Source organism: Salmo salar, chromosome ssa14 (assembly GCF_905237065.1).
Source record: "Salmo salar chromosome ssa14, Ssal_v3.1, whole genome shotgun sequence".
Classification (NCBI taxonomy): domain Eukaryota; kingdom Metazoa; phylum Chordata; class Actinopteri; order Salmoniformes; family Salmonidae; genus Salmo; species Salmo salar.
This window is the reverse complement of record NC_059455.1, coordinates 27,424,317-27,436,663: the sequence shown is the minus strand read 5'-3', so window position 1 is coordinate 27,436,663 and position 12,347 is coordinate 27,424,317. Positions and strand designations below refer to the sequence as shown.

At 42.2% G+C, this 12,347-nt stretch overlaps 1 protein-coding gene across 8 annotated transcripts in view; it reads right to left on the bottom strand.

The window, feature by feature from the left end:
- Positions 1 to 132: 132 nt before the first annotated feature.
- The window catches only part of LOC106569186 (laminin subunit alpha-3), a 117,702-nt gene continuing 105,487 nt past the window's right edge, over positions 133 to 12,347 (bottom strand). For 5 of the 8 annotated variants that reach the window (XM_014140273.2, XM_014140270.2, XM_014140272.2 and 2 more), the window contains 14 exons: positions 12,113 to 12,276; positions 11,794 to 11,911; positions 11,252 to 11,392; positions 10,940 to 11,088; positions 10,576 to 10,707; positions 10,044 to 10,167; positions 5,894 to 6,027; positions 5,612 to 5,792; positions 5,252 to 5,407; positions 4,664 to 4,829; positions 2,464 to 2,618; positions 2,093 to 2,186; positions 1,836 to 1,955; positions 133 to 1,599 (listed from right to left, as the gene is read on the bottom strand). In XM_014140273.2, coding sequence (XP_013995748.2) covers positions 1,454 to 1,599; positions 1,836 to 1,955; positions 2,093 to 2,186; positions 2,464 to 2,618; positions 4,664 to 4,829; positions 5,252 to 5,407; positions 5,612 to 5,792; positions 5,894 to 6,027; positions 10,044 to 10,167; positions 10,576 to 10,707; positions 10,940 to 11,088; positions 11,252 to 11,392; positions 11,794 to 11,911; positions 12,113 to 12,276 — 1,980 coding nt within the window. In that variant the 3' untranslated portion in view covers positions 133 to 1,453. The other 3 variants (XR_006758779.1, XM_045694150.1, XM_014140275.2) reach the window with 3 other exon arrangements.

Here is a 12,347-nt window from a genome sequence, read left to right as displayed (position 1 = left end):
ATTATCCAATATTTCCAATACGGTCTGGCTACAGCAGGTATATATAAAACACCAGGGAGCGGGAAATATGCCCTATATTCTATATATCAACGAATGTGCAAAATGGACAGAATAAAATCCAAAACACTTTAATATTGGATATGGGCATGCTGTCTGCTGTATTTTATTAAAAGGTTACACATCAAATTTAAACACCAAGTTCATAGGCAATGAAGACAGACAGATGGACAGACATGATTAACCCACTCACAAATGTTGAATGATATCAGTGGTCAAAAGGTAGGAATGCATACACGTACAATAAAGGGTGGCCAAGTGTAAAGTAAATGGTAGCTGGTGTAACTGTCAACAGTGAATACATTTGCACTGAATGTTTCATTATGGAAAATAGTAATCAAGTATTATACACAATTATATACATAGTTTAGTCTGAGGTATATCCACTTGTATGTGAGAAAATCGAGAGAAATATTTAGTTTTGTAGTTGTGTACATTTCTCAGTGGTCCCAATTCGGTTGAATATCATTTTCGAGACTAATCTACTGAGGGAAAATGTCTGGCTTTTTTACCTTTATTTAACTAGGCAAGTCAGTTAAGAACAAATTCTTATTTTCAATGAGAGACAGATTTTTACCTTGTCAGCTCATGGATTTGATCTTGCAACCTTTTGGATACTAGTCCAATGCACTAACCACTAGGCTACCTGCCACCCCAAGAATTTCACCAATAATTCACTATTCCGAATCCATATTGATTATTAAAAATAATTCTGAAAGACAACATTCACATAAAGAAAATATCCCAATGCAATTATAGTAGGCCCTACATACAAAAATGGATGAGTTCAGAGTTACATGTCACAAGAGATTCAGAATGGTAATTTAAATCGAGTCCATTGTTGTGACTGACATTTTTGACAACTGACATTTGTGACTGACACTTTGTCAACTGGTCAACATGGCATTTGTTTTTTAAAGTGCAGGGTTGCTTATATTTGCTGGCCATGATGCAATACTGACCAAACACACACCACATCCACTCAATACTACGGGGGAGGAGGACAGGAAGTACAAAGGAATAGCCTAATGGGGGGAAACAGACATGTCTAACCCAGATGGTACAACATTAGAATATTAGAATATATTCAATAACAAGATGGTGATAATGAACACATTTATCACAAAATAAATATACTATAGTGTAACACTACAGACTAGCTCATCTCTCTTTATCTTTAGTTTCCTCATACAGAGCAACATACATGAATCTCTGAGCCGTTCGTATACCTATCAACCCAAATGTGAGTGTGTGCACACACAACACACACACACACACACACACACACACACACACGCTTTCTCTCACACACATACATATTCTCTGTCTGTAGATTAGATTGCACGTGGCGGCCAGTAGACAGTGAACGTCCCAGGATGTGGTCATGGACTAGACTCTACTCAGCAGGACACTCTCTGAGGTTGACTGGACCCAACACCCCAGAGAGCTTCTCAAAGGAAACCGGGTCCTCATTGATCTTCATGTTCTGGATGCAGCCCTCGAAGGACCCTGTGACAGGGAGGGTCAGGTGCATGGACGTCTCTGCACAAGGAAGAGTCAGATACAGTACTGTATTCAAGAGGCAAAATAGTGATGGAGTCTAAATTCAGTGTGACTATATCTTTGATTTTATCTCTGATCTATCTTTCACCGTCCTATAGGATGTAAAGGTTATTATTTGTGTAAAATACAAGAGGGGCTTCATTACAGTGGACTCCAGGTCTGAAAGAGATTGAATGTAGTTGTAAATCCAGTGTCCTCTCCTCCAGAGTACCTACCTGGAATGCCGCCTACATAGAGAGGGTCTTTGGTTAGAGTAGAGGACGAGGAGGACGGTCCTATTTTGTGGTCACCGTCGGTGTCCACATGCATCTCCACAACATTGTTCCTCTTGATCACTGAAGTGAGAAACACACACACACACCCATTCCCCATGGGCGTCACTTATTACATATTAAATATACTTATTACTATGAATTTGTAGCTCGCTAGTTGGATAGAGGCAAGTTATAAAATGTTATAACTTAAGTTGTACCTGCAACTCTGTGGAACATTCCGTCACACAAGGGCTGCTTGGGCCGGACGGACACGTTGAATTCACCTGCTCCACTGTTCACCCGTGCCACCACCTGGAGGAACACATGTGCATCACAACACTGCACAACAGACTTATGGCTGCTCAGGCACCAGTGTCTACAAGGAAACTCAGCCTAAAATCAGCCTGAACTAGAATCATGTTTTAAATGATTTGAAAGTCAAATGTAACCCTTGAGAGGTCTGAAAGGTCAGCTTGAAAGGTCAAATCTAGCACTTGAGGGGTCAAACTAGTCCAAGGAATCATGTGTCAAGGAAATTTCAAGGCTGTGACTGGCCCAGTCCAGACAGCCCAGTGCAGGGCAGGCTCACCTCGCCTCTGTGCATGTAGAGGCTGAGGTGGTGTCCAGTGTTGGGCCCACGGCGAGGCCTGCTGGAGTCCCCCGCATGGAGCAGAACACCACTCAGACTCCTGGGACGGATGTCAAACACCACCTCAAAGCTGGAGCCCAACACAAAGGAATCATCTGGAAAAGACATCATCATCAGCCTCATCATTGTTGTGATTCTCATCTTCATCATGCACCTAATCTCCCGTGGGCAGACTCAGCGTGTAAGACTGAAAAATCTGACGGGACTGAATGGGATGTGTGAGATAACGAGCTGCAGTAGTTCTGGTTGTGGGGTTTTCGTCACTGGTTATTTAGACATACAGTGGGGCAAAAAAGTATTTAGTCGGCCACCAATTGTGCAAGTTCTCCCACTTAAAAAGATGAGAGAGGCCTGTAATTTTCATCATAGGTACACTTCAAGTATGACAGACAAAATGAGAATTTTTTTTCTCCAGAAAATCACATTGTAGGATTTTTAATTAATTGATTTGTAAATTATGGTGGAAAATAAGTATTTGGTCAATAACAAAAGTTTATCTCAATACTTTGTTATATACCCTTTGTTGGCAATGACACAGGTCAAACGTTTTCTGTAAGTCTTCACAAGGTTTTCACACACTGTTGCTGGTATTTTGGCCCATTCCTCCATGCAGATTTCCTCTAGAGCAGTGATGTTTTGGGGCTGTCGCTGGGCAACACGGACTTTAAACTCCCTCCAAAGATTTTCTAAGGAGTTGAGATCTGGAGACTGGCTAGGCCACTCCAGGACCTTGAAATGCTTCTTACGAAGCCACTCCTTCGTTGCACGGGCGGTGTGTTTGGGATCATTGTCATGCTGAAAGACCCAGCCAACGTTTCATCTTCAATGCCCTTGCTGATGGAAGGAGGTTTTCACTCAAAATCTCACGATACATGGCCCCATTCATTCTTTCCTTTACACGGATCAGTCGTCCTGGTCCCTTTGCAGAAAAACAGCCCCAAAGCATGATGTTTCCACCCCCATGCTTGACAGTAGGTATGGTGTTCTTTGGATGCAACTCAGCATTCTTTGTCCTCCAAACACGACGAGTTGAGTTTTTACCAAAAAGTTCTATTTTGGTTTCATCTGACCATATGACATTCTCCCAATCCTCTTCTGGATCATCCAAATGCTCTCTAGCAAACTTCAGACGGGCCTGGACATGTACTGGCTTAAGCAGGGGGACACATCTGGCACTGCAGGATTTGAGTCCCTGGCGGCGTAGTGATGGTAGGCTTTGTTACTTTGGTCCCAGCGCTCTGCAGGTCATTCACACCGTGTGCTTCTGGGATTCTTGCTCACCGTTCTTGTGATCATTTTGACCCCACGGGGTGAGATCTTGCGTGGAGCCCCAGATTGAGGGAGATTATCAGTGGTCTTGTATGTCTTCCATTTCCTAATAATTGCTCCCACAGTTGATTTCTTCAAACCAAGCTGCTTACCTGTTGCAGATTCAGTCTTCCCAGCCTGGTGCAGGTCTACAATTTTGTTTCTGGTGTCCTTTGACAGCTCTTTGGTCTTGGCCATAGTGGAGTTTGGAGTGTGACTGTTTGAGGTTGTGGACAGGTGTCTTTTATACTGATAACAAGTTCAAACAGGTGCCATTAATACAGGTAACGAGTGGAGGACAGAGGAGCCTCTTAAAGAAGTTACAGGTCTGTGAGAGCCAGAAATCTTGCTTGTTTGTAGGTGACCAAATACTTATTTTCCACCATAATTTGCAAATAAATTCATTAAAAATCCTACAATGTGATTTTCTGGATTTTTTTTTTCATTTTGTCTGTCATAGTTGACGTGTACCTATGATGAAAATGACAGGCCTCTCTCATCTTTTTAAGTGGGAGAACTTGCACAATTGGTGGCTGACTAAATACTTTTTTGCCCCACTGTATCAGAATTGGGCGAAGGCAGAGCTTGAACTGCTTCACCTCGAGTGCTTGGCGTGTGTGCCCACACGGATCTGGGGGGGGGGGGCTTTGGCAGTTGATTTTACTTTTGCAAAGGTGGAGACTTCCTTTTTTGCCAGAACTCTCAATTTATAACACGTATGAACACAGAAGTTAATCACGCAGCTGACCAAATTATGCAAGATTTTTCTTCTGGGTTAATGGAGATTATCCTGCACCATATTACCGATCTCAATATTTTGTTTTCTACTCACTGATAATGACATATGCCCCTCTTCCTGAGAAGTAGGCCCCACTCTGTGCCTGTCCGTCAAAGCAGGGACCAGCACCATGATTGGTGGTTGGTTCTGACATGGGAGTGCCATTCATCTTGAAGTTACGCACACAGCCAATCACACTTTGCTTTGGGAGGCGCTTCCACTGAAAGTAAAGAGAAAATACAATACAATTTTGGGGTTGTGAGTGTATACTGTATGTGTGTTTGTGTCTGTGTGTGCCTGTGTGTGTCCATCAGTGGAGGCTGGTGGGAGGAGCTGTAGGAGGACAGGCTCATTGTAAAGGCTGGAGTGGAATCAATGGAATGGTAAGAAACATATGGAAACCACGTTTGACTCAGTTCCTTTATACCATTCCAGCCATTAAAATGAGCTTGTCCTCCTATAACTCCTCCCACCAGCCTCCACTGGTGTCCATGTGTATGTGTGTGTGTGTGTGTGTGTGTGTGTGTGTGTGTGTGTGTGTATGTATGTATGTGTGTGTGTGTGTGTGTGTGTGTGTGTGTGTGTGTGTGTGTGTGTGTGTGTGTGTGTGTGTGTGTGTGTGTGTGTGTGTGTGTTGGCTACCTTCAGTTCTTTGTTCAAGGAATCAGGAGCACTTCCCATGTAAAGAGGAGAGATCAATTCCATGGAGGTGGCCTCATCACTGGTCAGCTGTCCATCCTGAGCCCTGATACCATCCACTACCAACCGGAACTTCTTCTTCTCTAGGCTGAATATTACCTGCAGAGGTAAGGTCACCACAGAGGACAAATCAATGTACATCCCTGTCACTGACTGATTATAGTGCCACAGAGTGATTTGGTAAGTTTTCTCTCATGAAACATTGAAAAACTACTGAACAACTACTGCTAACAACTGTTTGTGAATGTATGATGTGAAACAACATTACTGAGTGCAGATTGTCTTAGATTGTAACCCACTGACCGAGTGCCACTTTCCATCGTTGTACTTCTCCCTGTTGAAGATCTCCCTGCTCTTGTCTACTGACAGTCTGATCCTGCCCTTGGACAGGTAGAGAGCCACGTGAGAGCTCCCCCCTCTGGTGGCTGCATAGAACAACAGGCCTTTGGCAGACTTGGTCCTCACGTCCAGGGAGAAATTTGGTCTGGTGGAGGAAAGAGACAGGAGTCAGGAAGGAAGGAAGGAAGGAAGGAAGGAAGGAGAGAGAATGTGTGAGCGTGTGTGAGTGTGAGTGTGTCTACTCACCTGGGCTGGAGTGCCTGGGGAGTGAGGCTATAGCTCAGGCTACTCACAGTGCCCCCAATGTGGTAAGCATGTTCGACCAGGGCAGGGTGTGCACACACAGAGAGACTGTCATCTGACACCTCAATAACACCATCCTATACAGAACACACACAGAGAGACTGTCATCGGACACCTCAATAACACCATCCTATACAGAACACACACAGAGAGACTGTCATCTGACACCTCAATAACACCATCCTATACAGAACACACACAGAGAGACTGTCATCTGACACCTCAATAACACCATCCTATACAGAACACACACAGAGAGACTGTCATCTGACACCTCAATAACACCATCCTATACAGAACACACACAGAGAGACTGTCATCTGACACCTCAATAACACCATCCTATACAGAACACACACAGAGAGACTGTCATCTGACACCTCAATAACACCATCCTATACAGAACACACACAGAGAGACTGTCATCTGACACCTCAATAACACCATCCTATACAGAACACACACAGAGAGACTGTCATCTGACACCTCAATAACACCATCCTATACAGAACACACACAGAGAGACTGTCATCTGACACCTCAATAACACCATCCTATACAGAACACACACAGAGAGACTGTCATCTGACACCTCAATAACACCATCCTATACAGAACACACACAGAGAGACTGTCATCTGACACCTCAATAACACCATCCTATACAGAACACACACAGAGAGACTGTCATCTGACACCTCAATAACACCATCCTATACAGAACACACACAGAGAGACTGTCATCTGACACCTCAATAACACCATCCTATACAGAACACACACAGAGAGACTGTCATCTGACACCTCAATAACACCATCCTATACAGAACACACACAGAGAGACTGTCATCTGACACCTCAATAACACCATCCTATACAGAACACACACAGAGAGACTGTCATCTGACACCTCAATAACACCATCCTATACAGAACACACACAGAGAGACTGTCATCTGACACCTCAATAACACCATCCTATACAGAACACACACAGAGAGACTGTCATCTGACACCTCAATAACACCATCCTATACAGAACACACACAGAGAGACTGTCATCTGACACCTCAATAACACCATCCTATACAGAACACACACAGAGAGACTGTCATCTGACACCTCAATAACACCATCCTATACAGAACACACACAGAGAGACTGTCATCTGACACCTCAATAACACCATCCTATACAGAACACACACAGGCACAGAGAAACGGGAACTCAATATTAGAGACAATGGCTTAAATATGTGTATGCGATTAACCTCCAACGAAGCACTGGGGTAGGATTCGCCTTAGTCAATGGAAATGTGGTTCTGAAATGCAAAGACCAATTTTGGAGGATAAACAGCTTTGGTGAATATGACACTGTGCTCAATGAAACCTTAAGGTCAACTTACTGAACAAGGTCAACCAACTGAACAAGGTCAACTTACTGAACAAGGTCAACCAACGGAACAAGGTCAACTAACTGAACAAGGTCAACCAACTGAACAAGGTCAACCAACTGAACAAGGTCAACCAACTGAACAAGGTCAACCAACTGAACAAGGTCAACTAACTGAACAAGGTCAACTAACTGAACAAGGTCAACCAACTGAACAAGGAGACTCAGTGTTCCACAGAAAACAGGTATGAGCCCATTCTCATTCCTCAATCCTCCTTGTTATCTACTGTAGGACTCTGGGAGTTAGAAACTGTTCAAGATGTCTCCCATTTGGGGGTGAAAGCTGCTTTGAGTAGTAATCTGTTGATAGGCTGGCATATATTCCATCACACTTTCCCCATGATCAGTATCTCTTTACTGAAACCTGAATCACGATCTGTATCTCTACAATATTGATTTCTTTCATCATTTGATATCTACATGTTCAAATGCATATTTAAAAGGTGCAATCTGCAATTGCTTCTTCCATTTTTGATTTATAAATTCATGATCTGTACCCACTGATTACTAAAGAATTTAACAAATAAATGCCTCATGTGCTTAGTTCAACTCTCGTACCCCACCAGAACCCAAAATATAAGCTTTGTAAATAAAGTAAATGTAAACAAACACTATATAGCCTCACATGGTTAAAACTATAATGTTGATATCATGGATGGTCAGTCCTTGCATCCATAGGTCTGTCTATGAATTTGAGTGGTTACATTTCTTCAGCCCCATCCTTCAGTTTGATACCAAAATAGGGGCGGGGAGTCCCCTTTGTTATTGTTTCAACTGCTGAATGCCCCCCATTTCTCATTTCTAAGATGTGTGGGATGTATCACAAGTCATGTTTCCTCCACAAAAATGGCATGACACTTCCCAATCTGTCATTTTGTTGTTTTGTTTCAGTTTAGGTGTGGTGTGGAGGGAAGGAATGAGGCCAGGAGCCAATATGTGTAGCTTTTGATATGGCATACTTTCTTTGGGCAAGATACCTCATCATAATTGCCTCTGAACATGTGTGTGCATGTATATGCTCTTAGTATGCACATATAATTATAAGATCTGCTTGTGTGTACTGTATTTGCATTAATAAAAATGCATATGAAGAAATAGCTTATAAACAACCAAATAGGACACTCACGCTTGGCAGCATTTTATATACTCCACCAAAACTGTATCGATATTATATTATTCATGGGGGTAATTGTAATCATAGCATACAGTTGTGCCAATCTGTTAGTCATTGCATGTTTCATTGGGAAGAGTTGGTATATTAATGCTTCTTCATCAACAGAGCTGAGGTGTTTAGAGTGAAATTGATTGACAGGTGCTCACAAAGAAAGAGATAAGTGAGCTTAGTGGTTGATTTATTGTTGGAGACTTAGAAGATCAAATCATTTGGATAGACAGAGGCCAAGGTGCTCAGGTAAAAATGCTTGAGAAAGCATACATCAGTCAGTGGTGGCTGGTGGCACTTTAAAATGGGGAGGACAGGCTCATAGTAATGGCTGGAACAGAATTAATCGAATGGTCTCAAACACATCAAACACCTGGTTTCCATGTGTTTGACACCACTTCATCCACTCAATTCCAGCCATTATTGAGCCGTCCTCCCCACACCAGCCTCCTCTGGCATACAGTAAGAGATGCATGACAATGACGCACACAAACTCTAACACTGCTTATGCATGACAATGATGCACTGCTTTACCCAATACTCAGTTTAATGTTCCAGAATACATTCCAGGTATTCACAGGCCATAACTAATACCGTTCATTCCTAGTGCAATGTTCCAATAATAAACCCTCAGTCATTCCATAGTATAATAATATTATGATACTATATCCTGTTATGATAGTATCTCCGAATAGACCATAGATCATTCATTAGTTCATTGGTCCTAGTCATTGTTAATAGGGAGAGCAGAAAAGGAGTGAGGGCAGGGCAATGACCTAACATCAGGCTGGTTGTTACCAGATGGACTGATGATGATAGTGAATGAGTGGGTTAATTGATGCTTGTTAATCACTGGTCAGATAAATGGCTTATTGTCATGAAACATGCTTAAGATAGAACAGTGTACAAATCAAAAGCGAAACAATGCTCATTAAATAATTGTTTTTAATAGTTAGTTTGTATTTAATAATAGTAGCCATGATGACGTGTATGTCCATGCAGTACTTTTTGTATCAGTCAAGTACAATAGCAATGGGCTTGTGCAAACATTGTGTGAGATGCTCATATTTCTCATGTCAATATCAATTCATCCTCATTAGTCGGCAGGTCGTTCTTCTCTTCATCTCTGGAAACAGAGCAGCACAAAACACTGTGAACACCACATCAACACAACATGCATGTGAAGCATGGGATAGATGCTGAAGTGAGAACTGACACCAACGACTGGCTTGTTGCTACAGTAGGTAATCATAGTACAGTGTTATTGGAAACTGGGATTGTCTCGTTCCAACATTAGGACAAGGAAAAATAAATATAATTGTGATTGGTGTGACAAACACAAGACATACAAAAAAACATACCGCTTTCCTGTCGGTCTCACAAGTTATTTGGTAATAAAGGTAGTCATCAGTTAGGTAGGTCATTATTGTAAGTTCATCGTTGTTAACTGGGCTAGCTGAGTTCACTGTTCTTTCTCACCTTCCTGGAGGTGTTGTGGTCGAGCATCAGTTGTGGAGGTCTGTCAGCACTACACATATCCAGCAGCACATCTCCTGTAGAGCTGAACTGACTCAGGTCTTCTGCTATGTACAGAGAGTCAGGCCTGCAACACAACATAACACAACACACACAGCAACTTTCAGGAGGTGATACAACCAGGATAGTATCTAATATCAGGACATCAGTGCACTATGCAACGTGAACTATGAATGGTTAATGTCAACATTAAAACTACCATGAAACCTTCCTGTAAAAATAAACTTCTACTAGTTACGCTATGTTATGTTATTATTCATTGCTTGCCTTTCATATTCGATGTGTATTTTTTGTATTCTGCAGAGTTCATTTGCATAAGGGTCTCAATATGACTCCCTGCTTCAATAAAGGTTGAATAAATAAAACTACTACAACAACAGCCATTATGACAACTACATGTATATAACAACTATTACTACTGCTGTGTTGTTACTAACGTTAGACATTGTAATAATACACAGTGATGTGAGTTTACCTTCTCAGGTAGAGGTTGGAGATGCAGCCTTTGAAGGTGTCTTTCCCCAGGAACACAGAGCCTGGGTTTGACCTGAAGGAGCCTGAGGTTATCTGCCCTCCCACATCATCCTCATCTATCCGGAGCTCGATACTGTAGGGCAACACGGGACATGCATTCACATCTATGGTACTTACAGTATATGTGTCAGTGGTTACCAATCGGTATAGCGAGTGTGTACTGTACTGTCACAACAATCATACAGTAAGTCTCAATCTTCACCAATCCATCATGGAACTGGATAAAGTTAATATTTCACTTTTTTTTCAGAACATGTGGGTTTCATAGACTTCTATCAATCTATCTTGACTGTTTGATGTTCTACCTTTGAGGAGACACTCTCCTGGTGGCAGTCAGGTAATGCCATTTGCCATCCTGGTACTGCTTGCTTGATTTCAATGATTTCCAAACTTCGTCTTTGAATGTCAGAACCACGTAGCCGTCGACCAAGGCAAGTTCGATGGCACCAATGCTCTGTCGGAGACCAGGTGGGGATAACGATTATTTCAAACAGTCAGTCCACTTACATTTGCTGTATCCTAAAGCTAAACTGTTAAAGCAACTGTTGAAGGAAGGAAGAGGGAGAGAAAGAGAGAGAGTCAGAGACAGAGAAAAAGGGGTGTTGTAGTCTACTAACCGACTCGGTGTTCTGCAGTAGAAGCCCCTCTTTCTCAGAGCTCTTGAATCCCAGTGAGACTGTGATATCATTGGCCAGGCTGAAGCCTTTAAGAGCAGCTGACAGAGAACTGCCCACGTTGAACTCTGCTTTACGAGATGCCTGGAACACAGAGACATTATCATGCTGTTACTAACAGTGGACTGGAGTCAGTTACAGCATCTTGGTAGCATGAAAATACACGGTACTGGCACACAGAAATGGCTTCCTGACAGTATCAGTTATAGTTTCCAGTAAGTAAATATCATAGTGGTATGACTAAAAATGTAATGCCATGGTATTGATTTTATGTGAGAATTCAATAATTGAAAAAAGGCAGCCTATTTTCAACGACATATCAATAAACTTAAAAGTAACATCTATTTATTTAAAAAGTTTGAACATTTTTTAAGTTTAAATTCAAATCACTTCCTGAATTGGCTACCTTCAATTCAAATTGACCCGAAACGCTGACTTACTGTGTTGACCACATTTGAAAACCTTTGTGAAAGGTGAAGACTTACCAGGAAGTCCTTGGGACAACCCCGGCTGATGCCCACTTTTTCCTGGAAGGTGGGGTACTTGCTGTTGAGCTTGACGTTCTTCATGCAGCCCTTCAGTGGCTGGGCGGTGATGTTGTGTCTGTGAGCGAGAACACACAAAACACAATTTTATTTAGACTCCTCTGGTATGGTGTAGGGTTAGGGAAACAGTGTACTACCAATAAAGATTTAAAACTTACATCCATGTAACATGGGCAGAGTTTGATCATCAAAATGGCAATACCAAACATGGGCCAAACATAATAATATTGTTCCTAGTAAGTGGATGAAAAGCACTCACCTTTCTCTCAGGGCTTGTGGTAGGCCACCGATGTAGTAGTCTGAGTAGTCTCCAGGGGTGTACTGGACTTTAGCCTTGACCACCTCATTTCCTGCTACACGGATCTTCATCTCTTGGCTTCCTTTAGACTCTATGATGATCAACACTTCCGCCGAATCTGCATCCTGAAGAGAAGGAAAAATCAGGGGGAACCATTTAAGCAAAACAAACCAAATTCTACAAATAACCAAATATC